At 41.7% G+C, this 18,689-nt stretch overlaps 1 protein-coding gene across 4 annotated transcripts in view; it reads left to right on the forward strand.

The window, feature by feature from the left end:
- Positions 1-18,689, forward strand: part of MCC (MCC regulator of WNT signaling pathway) — a 184,000-nt gene that overhangs the window by 159,731 nt on the left and 5,580 nt on the right. For all 4 annotated transcript variants that reach the window (XM_005494560.4, XM_026797725.2, XM_074533460.1 and 1 more), the window contains 3 exons: positions 2,188-2,422; positions 8,256-8,462; positions 9,422-9,519. In XM_005494560.4, coding sequence (XP_005494617.2) covers positions 2,188-2,422; positions 8,256-8,462; positions 9,422-9,519 — 540 coding nt within the window. The remainder of the gene's footprint in view (positions 1-2,187; positions 2,423-8,255; positions 8,463-9,421; positions 9,520-18,689) is intronic.

Below are 18,689 nucleotides of genomic sequence, written 5' to 3' on the forward strand. Positions count from 1 at the left end.
GGTGGCTGAAGGTTTTTGTCCTCTTGTGTGCTGGCTGAGACACAAGTTCCTTGCTGAGCTCTCTCCAACGTCTGAAAAAAACCAAAAAAAACACTCTAGAAGAAGAAGAGCAGCTTGCTAGCAATTCACCAGAGGAGCCAACTCAGCTGCAGACAGGCAGGCAGGCAGCCAGGACTGAAGTAAAAGCAGCCTGAGTATCACTGGCAACAGCCCAGACTGCCTTCCTCAGTGTGGACTCCATTCCCCTAACATATATGTGCATAGCTGTGGGTCTTCAAGGGCCAAAATCTGTGAATATGCATGGAGTATGAGGTCCAGCTCAGCATAACAATAAACTTTCAGCATTCTTTTGCTCAGGTTTCATTTGCAGCGGTAGGGCTGGGTTTTCTTTCCTTTTCAAGCCAAAACTGAGATGAGGCCTTTGTGCCCCAAGACTTTTAAAGCTATCCTTCCTCCAACAACAGCTGTTTTACATTTAATCCAGAAGAGCTCTGCAATTGCAGTCTTTGGGTGCTGAGGAAGAAACTTACAACAAACTTCAGTACAGAATAAAGTACTTTTCACATTGTCTATCCTCATTTTTTAAATGTATCTAATACATCAAGATGCCTTTAGGCTCAGTGAAGCAGGATTTAGTGAGTGTTTCATAATTTTCTAATCAAGAAATAGTATGAACAAAAATTTGTTTCAGCCTGGAAGGGTTTCTATGTATCTGGGTACTGAGTGTTCTTAAGCCCCAGTGGAGAAGAAAATGGATGAAAACAAAAGCATAGGCCAGTTTACAAAAAGTAAAGGCCAGTTGTGGTGACTATGGCAGGCACCCTCAGAAAAGGAGGGAATAATGTGAAATTAACATAGAATTGTAGTAAAGAGCTGTAATACAGTGTGTCATGAGGGGGAAGGATTTTGAGAAATCTTGTTAGACCTGCCAATTCGCCATCTTCTCCAAGGCGGTGCTTGGAATTTGTGGAAAGATGGGCAATTATTTGAAGCACTTTAAAATCAGTGTAGCTTTAGCTGAAGTAGAACCAAAGGAAAGAGAAAAATCAAGCCTATCTTGATAGGCTTCTCCTTTGCATATGTATAATATTTCAGGACATCATCCTGGCTCTCACACCATCTAGCGGGTAGGACTTTTTTCCTTAGTACAAAAATGTTGAACAGCAGTGCAATTTGATACAGAAAGTTATTTATTCCCCTGCTGATAACTGAGATCATCTACCATTCCAGACAGGCACAGTTAATGGATGACTTATCCCTCACCCAGCAGCTGATTACAGGACCTCAGGAGACAGCAGGGAGTTTTGAGTGAGGCTATAGAAACAACATTGCATTTTATTTTCCTTTTAGTGTTATTGCAACTATATTCAGCCCTGGAATGCTACAGCTGTGTCAGTCTGGGCCCCCTGCAGCACTGGCATGCATGGAGGTGGGTAGGCAGCACTCAGCCCCCATTGCTCTAATGACATTATTACCCCTTTCTGCAATCTCTCTGTAAACACTTACAGGGCAGAGTAATGGGCCCCCATTTGCTCAGAAGATACACCAAGTCTTTCATGACGACTTTTTATTAGAATTCCTGTTACTCCACTGGTTAGTTTTAAATCACTCTAGCCCTGAAGGACTGCTGAGGAGTACACCTTCACATGAGCTAAAGTTCTCCTGGCAGTGGATTTTTCATTAGGTTGATTCCTAAAAGTATCCATTAAAATATCTGAGGTGATAACTGGTATGGTCATCACCAGAGATAGATGAAGTCTGGGTTCATTCTATTTTTTTAGCAGATGCTTCTTCTCAAAGATGATGAAGACTCAGTGTCTGAGCAGCTTGCTGTGCTGTTACTGCTAAGAAGTCTTAAAGAGCTTTTTTTTTTTTTGAATAAAAAAATCCACCACTTTTTTTCTGAAGACACCATTCCAGATAAAATAATTTGTTTAGACATCAGTAAATATCTGGCTTTGCAGAGAACTTGTCACATGACTCAATTTTCATGTGCAGCTTAGGGAATTAATTTTTTTCTGAATTTGTCACCTCACATTGCAGTGTCCATGCTACATCTGTGTCCTTTCTGTGAGCTTTTAGGTAAGATTCATATGCGTTGATAAAGTATTGGGAGTGTGTTTGATATAAAAATTAAGATTTTATTTCAAATGTATTTTTTTTTAATGCCATTCTTTCTCTTTCCAGTACTACCAGCTCAACAGCAAGCAGTTGTGACACAGAGTTTACAAAGGAAGATGAGCAGCGGTTGAAGGATTATATCCAGCAGCTGAAAAATGACAGGGCAGCAGTGAAACTGACAATGCTGGAGCTGGAAAGCATCCACATTGATCCCCTTAGTTATGATGTTAAGCCACGTGGAGACAACCAGAGACTGGACCTGGAAAATGCAGTCTTGATGCAGGAACTCATGGCAATGAAGGTATTTTATTCATAACCAAGAGGGGAGCTGCTCTGCTGGCAATGCCTCTGTGTCACAAAACACGCTCAGTTACACACATGGGAGGCTTTGATAGTGGTCACTGGGTAATAAAGGGTAACTTTTTTGAAACACATAATCTGGACAGCAAAAATCCAGTAGTCACTGACAGAAGGCAGTGCGTTAACAGTGATGAGCTATATGCGTTCTGAAATAGGAGGACTTCATCTGTGTCTCTAAACTTGGAATGCTCTTCTTGACAAACCAGATGCTCTCTTTCTGAGTGATAGGGCAGCTGAATTGCTCAAGGATGACGAAAAACCATGATTCAGCACTTCCCAAGAGATAGTTCATTACTTACGAGCTGGCAAATGTGCATCATAAATATTTGTGAACTGAAGCAGAACAAATTCAACTGCTTTTAATATTGGTGTGGGAGGAGGGATGATCTGTCAGATGTCATCCCTAATGCTCTCTCGCAGTTGGTCACAAGTCCTGAGCTCTTTAGGCACTGTGTTGCAATCTATAGCTCAGTCCAGAGACTGAGCAAAGGGTAGGCTGTGTAATGACTTGCATTAACAGAGAGTTTTGGAGAAAACCCTGGTTTATATGTCCAGCTCTTAAGATGTGATCTGGAAAAGCTGATCTTTACTGACCAGGTGTAGAGCTTACAGCATTTTAAGTCTGTCTTCTGTATTGATTTTGAGAGGTGAACTAAAACATAGGAACATACCAAGGGCAATACAAGTGTATGTCTGCATTCAGAATTTGTCTGGTTTTGATTCAGTTTAACTTCTGTATTTTAGCAAGTGCTAATTCAGCCAGCTAATTGCTGACATGTCAGGTGATGGTATTGAGTGGGACAGAAAATCCTAATAGTTTCATGAGCTTCTAAAGTTATAGATTTTTGTTCAGATGTGCTGCTTCTGGCTAAGTGGTAGCCTGGTGATGATAATTATGTTCTCAGTGATGCTGCTTTTCCATGATGACAGACAGAGTTTTGCAATAATGCCTTCATTATTCACAGTTCAGAAAAGATTGCTTGCTAGAGGTTGGGAGATGTAAAATTATGTTACTTGTTTGAATACATTGTGACCAACAGCAAAATATTCCCCACAACGAAAGCATGCAAGATGTACTGTAAGATGTTGGTAGATAATCAGATGTGTATTTCAGATATCGCACTTTTTTTCCTTTTTTGCATCTAGATCTTTCCTGAAGTATCTTGTACAATTCTTACCTCTATTTTTCAATTTTAACTTACTTTTTTTTCCCTAGTTTTATTTTAATTTAAAGGTAAGGGCAAACTGTGGAGCTGTACCCCTTGTGAGGTACGGGCCTTGTCTTCCCTGACTGTCAGGAACACTAGCAGTTGCATATCATAATTTCTGGTACACTTCTGTGTGCTGGTAATTCTTTTGTTCACAAAACAGTCATCTGACTTGTTTGTGACACACAGCATCCATTTGGCTGGACCTGGCATATTGTGTTTTCACTGCAGGAATTGCCCCTGGAAGAACATTTTCTTCTTGATTGGGTTGTGTGGAATGCAGAATAGACACCCATTTTGCATATGTGTGTGAACTTACCTTCAGCCCTTTGCAGTACAGAGTACAAACTGACAGTACTGTTATTCATTGTAATTTCTTGTACTTTGCTGAAATTCAGAACTGCAGGAAAACTGTATGTTTCTGAAAGAGACATTGTGAAAACTCAGTTGTGAAAACTTGTGATTTGTCAATGTGTTACCTATCAGCTTCCGTGGTTGTTGCTGGGGTCTGCATTACACCTCCTCTTCTCTTTGTCAGGGTAAAAGAGCATTGAACCTAAGGTCAGGACTCATTTTGGCCTTCTGAGTATATTTTTTGTATCAATTATTTGAAACATGTATCTTACACAGAACATCATATACATGTGCCTCCTTCTGAAACAGAGAATTTAGGTTTCCTTACAGTATTTTATTTAACTTGAAGCAGATGGACTGCAGAAGACTTCATTGTTTTGCATTTTTAATTTGTTTTCTCCCTTCTACATTCTTAGCAAGGGTGATACAGCTGGAACAAACTACTCGATGATTTCACAGCATTGCTGTGTCTTATAATCTCCTACTGTCTTCCCAAAACTTGGTTCTGTGTTGGAATCTCTGGCACATCTTTTGGCACCTTCCATTTCTGATTTCTAGTAAAAGCTGATCACCTCATCAGTTTGAAGTACCTTTACTACAGTAGTTCTTCATTATTAATTAGAAAGGCATTTTGAGGGTTGTTTCTCTGCTGCCCTGTTTATTATTATTTTTTTACTAATCCAGAGCGTAAGACATAGTGGTCTGCCAGTGGTCTGCTATAAAATTCAATTCTTTGCTCCAAGCAATAATTAACCATGTTTCAAATACGTTCTCGTCAGCGGTTTGTCATCATTGAGTAGTCTTGCTTTGAGGTCAGTTGTTGTCATGCCCCAGTTAGCAAGGAGATTACTTCTGATGGGTGTAAATAATTCTTGGTTTACAGCCTTTCTGCATTTCAAAGGCCTTAATCTAGATAAGAAGTCTCAGCTTTCTACACTGATAGTTTTTCCTCTTTTGTGTACAGTTGTTGGTGATGTTGCTCATGATGCGCATTGAGACTACAGTCTTTGGTGGAAAATGTTAAGTATTCTATTGTCCACCTTTGTTACAGCCATTCATGCTCTTACAGATTTGTATAGTGAAATACAGATAGCTAGAGCATGACACTTATCTACTGTGATGTTTGTTTTAATTCTGAAGGTTGGTACATCCCACCTTGTTTACTGTGGTTCTCCTTGACTTTTTGTGACTTTAAAAACTTCTTACCACATTAGAGTCCTGCATGAGCAAATCGAATACAAATTTTGATTTTGAAAATTCTGTGGTGTTTCTGATTATTTTGAATCAGAAGATTTTAATTTTCATTCAAGTTTTTGTCCAAAACCAGGATTATGTATGACTGAGTACAAAATATCCCTCAATATTAAATTAATTTGTCCCAAAATAACTGCTGAATTTGATAGCTGAAGCTTGTGAATTTGCATGGATTGTCTTAAGTCTTCTGCAATCCCCTAGAACAGGGACACTTGCTACCTCCTCCGTCGGCGTTTCATTTAGTGAATGCCACTTGTGCTCACACTCTGAAGATGCAGGCGTGTTAACCTGCAAAACTGCTTCACAGCAATCTGTAGCTGGAAGAAAAGGGAAGTAGTAAATATACGAAAGTGGCACTGTCTTTTCAATTAAATTTAGATGCAGTCTTTAGAAAATATTTTCATGGAAAAAATTGCTGCCTATTGACTCTCTAAGTAAACTTGAACTACCTGAATTTTCCCCAAATGGCTCCTGCCACTCTGCCTCATGCATTGCATGGGTCCATACCACAATCCTCAACTGCAGTTCATATTTATAACCATCTTCAACCTTTCCATTCCCTCTTGTTCGTTCTCTGTGAGCCTCTGTAAGACACTGGCTGTCACAAGCTCTTTAACTTTTCCCCTGCTTTTTTTTTTTGCTTCTTTACTTCCAAGTCACATTGTTTTGACATGAGAAAAGTAACATATGGGAGGTGCGTGATATGTCTTCTGGGACAGGATGCAAACTGCTGAATTCATACGTGATGATCTAAGCTTACTGTCTTCATTAACAAAGGAGTTAAACATTGATCCTCACATTTATTTTGAGCTTGGATAAAATAAAGAAATAATGAATATTTATGAAAATAAAATAAGTGAAGTCTTTGCATGATAAGAAAAGCCTGTTCCACACACTGGTTGTTGTAGTGGATTAATTTACCTTTTTTTTTTTTAGGAAATAAATGTCCCTTATTTCTGGGCTGAATTTGCCTGGCTTCATCCTCTAGCCAGGAAAGATCTTGTCATGACCATCCCATACAGACAGCTGAAAGTCTCTTTTATTCATACAAGTGTCAAAATACTCTGTTCAAATTACTTCTCAGCCTTCACTAAGAAGGCTAAGTAGATTAATGGCTTTAGAAGTAGAAGCTTAAGAAGTTAAATGGATACACTTGAGTATATCAGACCATCCAGTTCAACTCCTATAACAAAATTTCCCCATAATTATTTATCAGTATTATTTACATTTTTTACTGTTGACAGAGGCAATTAATGGTAAGTTTGCCTAACAACTAAATTTGTGTAAACTGCATTGAATGAAACTGGTTGTGCTTCTAACCTTCAGTTCACAAACAAGCAGATGAATAAATCAGTGACTTTAAAGCTCATACAAACCTTTCCGAGCCCCTCAGGGTTTTTAAGATAGGGATTTTGTTTTTGCATGGTTCTGAATAAGCCAGTGATGCTTGTAACTGTGATACACCTGTGTACAGTGCTTAGTCTTAATCCAGATGGCAAATTTTTGTAGGCATTTAGATTCCCTTCAACATAAAAAGTTTGTCTAAGTAAGTGTAAAGATTTGGTTTTGTATAATCGTTGTTAATAATGGCTAAAATATGAACAGCATTATTTTTGAACAATAAAGCAAGATACCTGTGTTATTTTTGTAATTAGGGGTTTTTTGTGTTGGTTTTGTTTGTTTGGTTGTTGTTGTTTTAAACAGATAGTGACTTGTTCCTAGGCTGGTCACACAACAAGAAACTTCTGTCTTTCAGAGGTGTTTAGACAGTGAACAAGAGAAATGTAATGCAGAAAATGTCTGCATGAATGTAGTATTCACCCATTAAGTGACCTAGGGCAAGGCAAGCTAAACAGTGAAAACATGACTCTGGGTTGGGTTTTGATTTTTGGTGGATTTTTGTTTGTTTGTTTGTTTGTTTTGGCAGTCTTTTGCTTGTTTAGTGGTGGTTTTAAGCACATAATGTAAATTATGTATTAGTACTATCTCTTTGAAGGTTTTGTGGATATTGGGTTTTTCTGGGTATAGAAAATAACTAGGCATTTTGTACAAGAAACATTTCTGAAGTGTTCATCACAGAGAGCCTTCTGGTTCAGGAATAACCCATCATTTGCTTTTCACAGGAGTTTTTGGAGTCTTAAAGAAGGGTCATTGCACGCACGCCCTGCTCTTAAACTTCTGCCCAGCCACTGTCAGACAGATGTTAAAACAGAGGTCTGTCCCCAGGCAGCAGACATGGTGTTACAATAGGTGACAGCCCTTGTCAGAAGCAAGAAGGAGCTCTCAGAATTGAGCTTCTTTCTATCAAGTACCACTGTCCATCCTCTGTGGATTATATTTAGGGAAGAAAATAAATGAGTGCATTTTTCTGTCAAACTCAAGTTGCATATACTTGGGATTCTGGTCACCTAGGGGAGGGAAATTATAAATGGACATCTGATGGTGCCATACTCAGTTGCTCTTTTTGACATAACTCATTTTACCACATGGTATTACAAGGCAGGAATAGGTCCTGGTCTCTCAAACCCCTTCCCCTGTAATGAGATTAGTTCTTGGATATTAATAAGAAACAGAAATCTTGCTTTTAGGGAGATGTTTGAAAGTCATACACTTCTGCTTTTAAGACAATGGTCTCTGGAGGACAAAGTAGAACCAGAGAAATTTCAGCAGCTGTGTCAATTCTCTCAGATCTCTCATAGTCCAATTCTAATTTTGCTTCTGGGCTTATTCCTGAAGATGATAAAGGGATGTCAGGGGTTATCATACTCAGACTGAAGATACACAAGTCTTTGACAAATATGCAGTGTGATTATAAAAAGTCATCTGGATGTTGATAGTTTTCTCAATGAAAAGAGTACTTAGGTTATAAGAGTGGATGAAAATCTTGTTTAACCTCATCTTTCATTAGGTACCTAGTCCCATGAAGCAGCATGCAATAATACAATGTTTCTTCAACAGGAAGAGATGGCAGAGCTCAAGGCACAGCTTTACCTGCTGGAGAAGGAGAAGAAGGCTTTGGAATTGAAGCTGAGCACTCGAGAGGCTCAGGAGCAGGCCTACCTTGTCCATATTGAGCACTTGAAGTCTGAAGTGGAGGAACAAAAAGAGCAGAGAATGAGATCTCTCAGCTCAACCAGCAGCGGAAGCAGAGACAAATTGGTCAAGGTCAGGAGTCAAGCTACATTTCCAAAGTTGTAAACATGATTAATTAAACCTTTCCCGTCCCTATTGCAGTCTTTAGCATGTTAATCATGCTCTTATTTTGTCTAGATGCAGATCTTTCCTCTCTTCCCCAGTTGTGAGGTGGTTTCTTCTGTGCTGTGACTCGAGGACTTTGAAGAATTGGTGTTAGGCATGGACTAAAATAAGGGTGTTTTGAGGACTCCCACAAGGCCAGTCCTGCCAGACATAGAAGTTGCTGCAGTTGAGCATGTGTTTTGCCTGTTGCCACTCACTGGAAACACTGGAAGGGAGTCTAAGCAAAATGCCATTCTCCCATAAACACAAAATATGAAAACATTAGCACTTATTTCTATGCAGCATTTAGACCATTGTATTGAAAATCTCTTTCTCCAAACCAGATTGTAATAATTTGAGAATGAAGACTCTTCTCCCCTTAATGCAGAATAATGCAGAATAAACAGATTTCTGCATTTGCCGTAATAATTTGCATTAAGAAATAAATACCTTGGAAAACTTTGTCTTATTTTTAGTGCTGTGGTCCCAGAAAATGTCAATAATGTGTTTAAAAACAAAAACCAAGACATAACGTCTTACTTCCTTATTCCTGGCAATATGTCATCTGAATTTCTTGATCCCAATGCCTCTTTGTTTCATGTCTGGTGTCAAAAGAAATATAAGGAAGGCGGTGGCAGTTTTGCACACAGTAGCAGAATTCTGCAAGTCGGTGAGCTGTGGTGTTTTAAAAAACATTTAGAGGCATTGTGAAGTATTAATCTGTTTAGTCCATTTCTTGGTATGATGATACCCTGCCTTGTTGCTGTAGCATTGTGTTGTCTATTTCACCTCCTTTTTAAAAGCAGCTGTGAACTAAGAGGCTTTCAGAATTTTCCCATTAAGATGGTCAGTAATTTCTAATCAGGTGGCTTTTCCTCCTTTGTCAGGAATGTAGTGATGGCACCGCAACACCACTAACCCTTGCTGAGCTGAGACCATACAATGAGAGTGAACTGACTGCTGAGCTGACAAATGCACTCAGGAGGTAAGCACAGCTTCCCTGACCAGGGTCAGGACTTGTCCTGTAGGTCCAGGGAAAGGTTTATTTCTGAGCCTTCACTCTAACTCTCAAGTGGTGTGAAGAGTGATCACAGATCTGTCCTGTGAGAAGGAGATCTATCAAAGTCCTTCTGATTTTCCCCTCTCTCCTGCTTTAGCTCCTTTCACCTGGTGCTCAACTCCATTCTCCTTGAGGTTCTCCAGAATTCAGTTGAATTTTAGAAATAAAAGAAACCCTCAAAATGGCAGTAATGACCACTCTCAGGCAAGACTATGAGACATAAAACAGTGACATGCACATTTCTTTTGTATGTTAAGAAAATGCTTAGTAAAGACAGGATATGAAGTGTGATCTTTGGTTAAGACAGTTGGCTGCAGGTTAGAATTTGGGTAGGAGTTACAGGAGTAACTCCCACTGCAGTTCCTACTGCAGGCATTTTGATGACTCAGATGTTGCATTTGCCTCCTGAGTATGTAAGTGGAGCCACTGTTCAATTACAAATGATATTGTGTGAGGCATTAGCTTTCCAATGGGAGAGAAAATTGATGTCTTGACAAACAGCTTTTACCAACAGCCAGGTTTTAAGCCTAAGCTTTCAGTACGGTTATACATTAGCTAGATATTTGTTTGTGCAGCAGTTTTTCCTTCACCAGCTATGTGGTAAACTTAATGACAAAGAAATTCATAGTTTCGATAATAGTTTCAATACTTGTTCCACCTTTACCAAGAAATGGCTATCTAGTACCTAATCCGGTTCTTATATTTAGATCCTGTCCAAAATGCTGCTGGGATTTTGGGATATAAGAACCAGAATTTTGGCTGGGAAGAGTGTGTCTTGCTTTAGCAGTGTTTGCACCTTCTTTTATGGTGTCCTTTCAGACAGCTGCGGTGTTTCATTCCTGAGGTGCTTTTTTTTATAGGTGCAACGTGTGCTGTGCCCAGGGACACTTAAGCCTGAAAGGCATTATGTGAAAATGTAAGATCATTACCATTGCAGAATCAATACATCTCCTACCATTTGCTTAGTAGTCTGGCAGTTGCTGAGTACTTAGTTTGCATGATGCAGGGAACAAAATTCTGTGGGTAAAATAATCAAAACTGTCATTTGTGTGTGGGTAGATAAAACCCATCAGCAGAGTAATTCACATAAACATTGCAGAGAGCCATTGGCCTCCCCTGTATCCCCCACATTGCTCACTGCTGTGAGCTGCTCCACCAGCATTTTCTGCCTTCACTCAAGCTGCTGCTCTTCCGGCTCTTGTTATTTGCTCCTGGATTTTCAGAAGATGCCAATGACCTTAGTTAACAGAGGTTTGAGTATAGTCATGAAATGTGGTTTGCTGACAACACAGAGAAAACAACTTTGCTTTATCTACTAGGCCTTAAGTTGATTAGCATGGATTTCCAGCCAAGAGCCTCACAAGTACAGTTTGTCAGGCAGAAATGGAGAAGAAAAATAATCGGATTAAACTGTACATAAATTGTGAAGGCTCTCTGTGTAATGGAAATACAGCTGTACTAAATGTGATTGCTGCTGCAAGTGGGGCTCAAGCACAGTTCCTGCAAGCTGTGTGGACAGGGTGTTTTTCTCCCTAATCAGTGTGCCAGCGAGATCAGGCTGAATGCTTAGCCCTCCTTAGCCTGAAGTCCTGTCTCTGCAAGTCAGTTGAAGGTCTGTCTAGCACATGGAGAAAGCTTACTGCAACCTGTTTAGCCACAGCTATGCTAAAAAATACCAGAAGTCCCTAACTGCTGTTCTGGACAAATGGGTCCTCAAATATCAAAGTGATATTTAGACTATCACAAATCCTCATAAGAATTCTAAAACTTATCAAGGTCCTTCCTCCTCTGTGGGTGCATCCTCCTCACCTTGCCAAGGAAGTAGGACCAGAATATAAAATTTAAGATATTGGTCCCAGTAACTGTGTTTGCTGAAGGGTGGAGGTGGGGGAAAATGTGAAACAGATGCGTATCATGGCTCTGTGATCCAGAGTCAGTATTTAAATGCCAGCATTCAGGACTGTTTCAGGACTGGTTACAACTGGTGCATATGTCCAGCAATTGGTTCTCCCTATTGTTTCTCCAGGCAGTAGACACTGGTTGAGGGGACAACAATTGCAAGGATAGGGGCAGAAATCCATTGGGTTTTGAGTCTATTTATCAGAGCATGTGATATCAATCAGCAGCCCTGCTTCCTGTTCCCTCCTTATCCCATCATTACAGAGACTAAAGCTCTGGTTGCTCCCCCCTCTGCTACTTTCCCATTATGTCCTTCTGTTGCTATTAAATTGTCAGGTTCTTCTGAGTTAATTGAAACAGAGTGAAACACAAATAAAACAGCAGGACGTAGTTATGGTTTGGGTTTTGGTGTAGTTCGGAAGCATTTATTTGCTCATTGTCTGCAAATGGCCATGCAGCAGAGCAATCTCATCCACAGAGCCATGCTGGCTTCTCTCTGCAGATGTGGATATTTTTGTAAATCTGAAATCCAGTAGTGTGTTGTGAAACTTCTGTTGGTAGTGCCCATCAGCAGAAATTCAAGGCAGAAGCAGTTCTTCATCTATTGTGTAATGACACATTTGTTCTAGAACAACTCAGGATTTCCCGTAGTCGTGCTCAGCATTAAAACCCCTGTTACTGGCTTTTTACAGAATTCACTTGTCTTTTAGATGGTCACTGTGCTAACTGGGAGAAATGTAAGTTATCTTTACGTCCTATGCTGTTAAAGCTACATTTGTCACACCAATTTCTGGTGTTGCAGGCTAAGCTCACTAATTCAGACATATCCTATTCCAGCCAAACATCAAGACTCTCTGCCAGAGCCTTCAAGTTTTGGTTTTCCCTCTCTCTTTTCTTAATGGAATGATGAAGTGCTTTAATGGGCACAAAGCGTCTTCTTTCTTGAGTTTGACACATTCGTAAACAAGTTTTATGGCAGGAAATACCTTACTCTTGAGAGGGTAGAAATGTGTTCTCAGCAGCCTCATGGCCTGGTGCTGACACCTTGATGGTTGTGCCAGAGGCCAGTTTTATAAGACAAGTTCTGGTTGAATATCCCAAAATTAGACAAATGATGCAGTCTCTGTGGGAAGATCTTAAATGAGTTGTCTTTCTTGCTGGCTTGGTCTGTTCTGCTGGGGCAGGACAGCGAGCACTGTACATGACTTGTATGAGTTTGTAACTCAGTAGACACATACCAGGTTATGCTTTAATGCAGGTAAATGCATTGGAGGTAGCAAGAGGGAGGCAGTAAGATCTGTTCTGCTTTAGAAGGCTGATGATAATGATGATAGAATGGATATTTTCTTCTACTAAGAAGCTATTTTCTTCTACTTTCATCTGTGAAAAGTGGCCAAGCTGGCAAGACTGAAACTTCTTCCTCCTGTGAGGTCCTGCTGTATCTATGCTTGTATTTTCAGCTGCTGATAGCTTTTCTGTCTGTGTACGGTTGTATTGCATTCATACATTATAGAATAATTTATAAATCATTAAAATGCTTGGCCAGGAAGGATCTAGCAGTCCTGGGCAAGGACCATGGCAGGCAAAACACTTTGTAACTAGACTGACTGTTCAGACTTCAGCTGCATCACCATTTGGCACAAAATTATGATCCTTCATGGCTGTGCAGGATTACATGAATCATGTCAGTCTAGACACGTTTCAGTATCTCCCTCACAAAAGAGTGACTTTCCATCTGGCAACACTGCAAAGGACCTTTATATTTACCATGCCTGATGACTTCTTAACAACGAGATAGTGAGTGATGCTACTAATTGTGAAGTCACTGTGGAGAGAGAAATGAGTAGTTATCAGTAGACTGGCAAAGAGCTCTTCTTCTATTAACAAAAGGTGCATTTTGCACAGAGCTGTGGTCCCACCTCTCTGGAGTGGAAGCTGCAGGTATTTCTAGTAAGACATGAAAAACTCATCCTGTTGCCATAATTTCCTGGTGTCTGTTGGGACAGCACAATGTTTGTTGCACTCTTACATCCTTATCCCTGTCTGAAGGCCTCAGCTGTGTTTCGTGCCAAACTTCTTTTCAGAGAGCAAACATTTCAATAGAGCACTGGGCCAGGGCATGGCAGTGACTACTTCCTGACATGATGTCAGTGAGAGAAATCAAGCCACCTTCCTTTATTTTAAATTTCCATGAACTTCATGTGATGGCATGTTAACCTTGCATATTTTCAAGGGCTGAGCTTAGTTTCGTGATAGCAGCAGTCATTAAATTTCATCGTTGAAATTAAGGCCTATGCTGAGCACGGTGAGGCTGTCTCAGAAATGGAAACAAATGCCTAGAACATATCATAACCATTCATATTTAAAATTACTCTTAGACTTTTCTTTGACCAAGGTGCTAGACAAACATGCAGTGGGTAAAAGTAGGGGGAGAGAGACAGAGGTTTGTATTCTGGACCTACTGATGCATCTTTGGCCGCTTTCTGTCAGTGTTTGCTTATTTCTGTTCTCCAATTACCACATCAATTAAATGAGGAGATAAGCAACCCTGAGGCATTTGAAAGCCAGACACTGGTATGGCTTGCAGTCATTGCAAATTTCAGAGATGTCTTTTTTTTGTGACTGTGCAGTATCCTGCTGTGGTTTCCCCTTGGCTTCCAGGGGGTTTCAGAAGGCACTGCCTGTCTCTGGAAATCCCTCTGGAGAGTCCCGCTAAGAGAAACCTTCTCACAAGAGGAGAAGTGACTCATGGTGATATCAGGGACAGATTGCTTAGAAGCACCTTGAGTAACTATTTTTACCATATGCCTCACAGACAGCCATGATTTGTCTTTTTCTCCATTTTTGACATGGTAAGTAGTTCTTACCACCCTGTGGTTATCTGAACTGCTGAGCTGCTATGCACTTCAATATAATCATCACAGGGAGCTCCAAATAGCTCCAGGTCTGGAGAGCTTCCAGGCTGGGCTGACAAAGCTGGGTGGGAGGCTTGAGCAGTGAGTGTAGCAGGCATGCTGCTGCCTCCCTCCAGGGCTGTTCTCCCTTTTTGCTGCCAGTATGTTGCTTCAGGACCGCACCTGGCCTGTCTCCCCACTGCAGGTGGTGTAACACATGGCTGTGTTGAGGTCTGTTCTGAGCATCTCAGCAATCAGCAAAAAAAGCAGTAGAGTATTTTACACCAGCAAAGTGGTTTTTGAAGCACCCTCTGTCACCTGTGCAAAGGGAAAGGCCTCCTGTGCACAGGTAGCTGGCAAGCACGGGTGGTGCTTCAGCAGGTGAACCAGGAAGACATGGCATTTGAAGGGGATGGCTCTCTTGGCGTTTGTGAAGTGGTGCCTCTTTAAAACATTTATTATATTCTGTTGTTTCCCTTAGCAGGCCAAGCCAGACCAGTGAGACAGGCGTGCATTCGAATTAGCTTGGGGATTCTGCATGCCAGCCTGATGTAAGATGTTAGTTTAGACTGCTGATGAAGAGGAGAATTTATCTGCATTCCTTTTAGATGTCCAGCTGTTATCTCCTGAGAGGAGAGGAGTCAAATGCCTAGGAAAAACAATCATTCACCCTATTCACCTGGAAAAGTCAGAGAGGGGAGTGGGGGATGGTGCTGGGCCGATTACAACAGGAGGATATCAGGGAAGCAGTAGGAGTGGAGTGGAGTATGGAATGGGAAATACCTTCCCTTCAAAGTAGAGGCCTTGAGGATCATATCTTAGCTATGGACCGTGCAGGAGGTGCCTTTGCTCCCTCCCCTTCCCCACCCCCGTTCCCTGGGCCTGCTCTTCCAGCATGGATAGCTCTGCCAGGAATTCTCTGTGCCCTGGGCTGGCTGCTGCTGGTCCTGCTTCATCAGGGCTTTGTGCCGGCAGAGCTCAGGAGCAGGTGCTGGGCTGAACCTGGTCATCCCACTCCTCAGGAGGAGCCAGGATTTGAAGGGATCTGCCCACAGCAGATCTCTTTTGATGGGTAAGATGTGTCCTAGGAATGGCAAGAGTTCTCTGCCTGGCTGTGGGAAAGTTTCTCACCTCTTCATTTGAAGAGAGCTCATTGTTCCTCTTTTGCTTCTGATTTGGCAAGAGCTGTGCTGCTCTTGACCCCAGGGCAGAGGGCTGGTAGCTTTCACTAGAAGGGGAGCTAGCTGGGTGCACTCCAAGCCAGGGGCAGAAAAATCAACTTTCTGCGTGCCAGAGAAGAGCAGCTTCCTGTTTGCAGCACTGGGGAATTTTCAATGAAATCAGCAAGAGCAGGAAAATCTGGGAAGACTTCTAGCACATGAAACCTGAACATGTCTAGAAAGGTCCAGACAGGAGTGAAAATATAAGGCGCTCATGACCTTGCTTACATTACAGTGTGCGAAACATGGTGTCAGTGTGTTGAGGCCAAATTGACAGAAACAGTTTTCTTTATGGCCCTGGCAGAATTCCCTGCTCTCCAAAGTGGCAGCATTGAAACCAGAGAACACCAGTTAGCCCCTTCCTATTCAGCCATCCCGAAACAAAAAACCCTTGAAAACCACTGTGCAACTGCCCACTGAGTGTTTTGATTGTGAAAATACCAAATAAAAGCCTTTATTACCAGCATATTAGGCATTTCACTGAAAATAGTGGTTTTAGCTGATGTTGTAGGCTGTAGGCCTTGAATGCACTCATTCTGAGCCTTTCCCTGGAAAGGGAGCAGTCAGGGATTTCCCCAGCTGACTTCTCAGCCGCAGGGAGCCCTTGTGCTGGAAGTGAGCCATGCCCTCAGATCACAGGCTCATTCCCTCTTCTGGGAATACTTGCTCATTTTCTCTGCGTTCATGAAGTGTCTGGCTGTGTTCTCTGCAGCCTCAGCTTGCAGTAGCCAGTTGGAGGAGGAGTTGTTGGGATAAGGAGCAGTCCAATAGAGTGGGAGTCAGGGGCTCACAGAATTTGTGTTCTCTGAAAAAGACTCACTTCCCCTTCCCTCTTCCTATCAAAATACACAGATAAGTGCTTTCTTGGGATACACAGAAGTCCCCCTGGGGCACAATAGCAGTGTGAGTTTGGTGTGTCTCCTTCCATGGGAGTTTGGATCTTGGAGTCTGGAAGACTGTCTGGCAGCAGCAGGCTGTGCCTACATCAGTAGGATGTTCCATATGTCTGTCACATCAAGTGCAGTTCCATCCCTGGAAACTTCGACACGTTCTCATGGTAGAGACGTGGTTCATATGCAATATTTAAAATATTCTGTCATATTCAGCCCTGTAGTAGATTTTTCACAGCTTGCAGTCAGGGAAGTGCTGTGGTGCTGGAAATCCCCTTAGGGGACAGCACCTCAGGATTCAGTATAGCTGCTGTTCACTGCCTAACTACACAGTCAGTTCTAAGGAGAAACAAGTGCAGACAATTCTTTCTGGCCAAACTGAGGTGATCACTGATAGAAACTGAGGGAAGCAGGGGGAGTAACCACTGTGAGGACAGGGTTCTTACCAGCCTGTGACCTACAGCTCTGAGGTCTCTCAGCTGCTGCTCAAACTGAAGATGCAGCACCCTGGGGAAAACCTTACATGTTTTAGTGTATAATAGTCATTAACCCTGTGCATCTTCATTTCCCAGAGAAACCCAAGGTATTTGCTCTGCATTTGCTGTTGCTGCTGTGTGTGGCTCCTCAGATGTGACTTGTTCTATGAAATGTCTCTTGAAGTAAAGATTTTTAGATGGGCAGTTTTTAAATTGTAAAAGGGTGTAAAAGTAGATCCCTATGTGTTGTTTTTTTCAGATTTTTGAAATATTTCAGCACGTGCAATGAAACCACCCGTTGCTTTCCATGAGATTAAGGTTGAGAAGGCATTATCTAGTGCTGTTTCACTGACTTAAAGACATTCTGAAAAGCCAAAAGAAATACATGTATTTTACTGGTGCCAGTGTAAATTTGAGTCGTCTATAGATTGGAAGTATTTCCCACTGTTTCCTGGTTCAGAAGGTTCAGAACTGGCACCTGAAAGTTGTTTAAGTAGCTTGAACAGAGTGCTTACCACTCTGCTGGCTCTGTGTCTTTGACAAGCATCAAGACAAGGATGTTTAAGACCAAATGTAAAGAAATACATCTTGATGTGTAGCTGAGTTCGGGCTGAACAGGGCTGGTTGAAAGGTGTAAGTGAAAAACAGACAAAAGGTGATATCATTGTTTTATCAGGTAACAGTCACCATAGCAACCAAACTTTACCATGCATGAAAAGTTCCTCAAAGTCTTTCTACTGTGTTTCTTTTTCATGCAGCTCTTGTTACAGCAGGTGTGTGTGAAGGAGTTTAGCGTCAGTGAACTGTGGCTCTACAGGGCTCTTTCACATGGGACTGTGTGCAGCGTTTCCACAGCAGCACCTTTTCCTGGACATGATGTTAAATCAAGCTCACACGATTTTGAGATTTCTCTGCCCATCTAAAACCTGTGCATGTTTATTCCACTGGACTTGCTGTTCACACTAGCTCGTCATGCTGGAATTGGTGCTACTGAGCCTTCCCCAGAGCCTCTGGATGTAGCAGCCGTTGGAGCAGAGAAGCACCAAATTTGCCTTCCTCTGTTCTGTCACATCAGTAGTACGATGCCACAAATGCATTAGGTCTGGCCTCTGCCACATCTGATCTTTTCTTGTTTGTGCTCTGGCTGTTTTTCTTCCTGTTTTCTTTGGAGAAAACAGATTTTGGCTGTAGACTGTGCTAAGCCTTTCTGACTACTGAGATAGAATATAAAAATTAAAATTTACCTTTGAGATGGATGGCAGTGAACTTCTAACTGCAAGGGAGAAATATTGTGTTACTTGAAAGCAGAGGGTGTGTTCCTTCAATGAAGGGACGTACAAAGAATACTGATGATTCTTCATCAACAAGGGCCCTCTTATGTCCTTTTTCATTTGGCTGGTAACCCAGCTCTGGAGTCTGTTGGAATAGACTGCTAACTTGGAATATTCCCCAGCTGACTTTGTGAAAGCCCTTCTGTTGCTGCTGGAGCTGGGTGCTATCCCTCTCTCCAGTGATAAAAGGCTGCCATATCCAGGCCTTCCTGGGAACTGCACGCTGCTTGAGCTGGGATTCCAGGAGGATCCCTGTGGTCTCTGCAGAGCTGGGGAAGCTTGCACAAACTTCAGGGTATTCCTTCCCATTGGGCTTATATGGGAACTGGCAGTTGTCTTGTTATTGAGGTGAAAACAAGTGTACCCATGTAGCAGCACTGCAACA

The sequence above is a fragment of the Zonotrichia albicollis genome, chromosome Z (assembly GCF_047830755.1).
Source record: "Zonotrichia albicollis isolate bZonAlb1 chromosome Z, bZonAlb1.hap1, whole genome shotgun sequence".
In the NCBI taxonomy this organism is placed as follows: domain Eukaryota; kingdom Metazoa; phylum Chordata; class Aves; order Passeriformes; family Passerellidae; genus Zonotrichia; species Zonotrichia albicollis.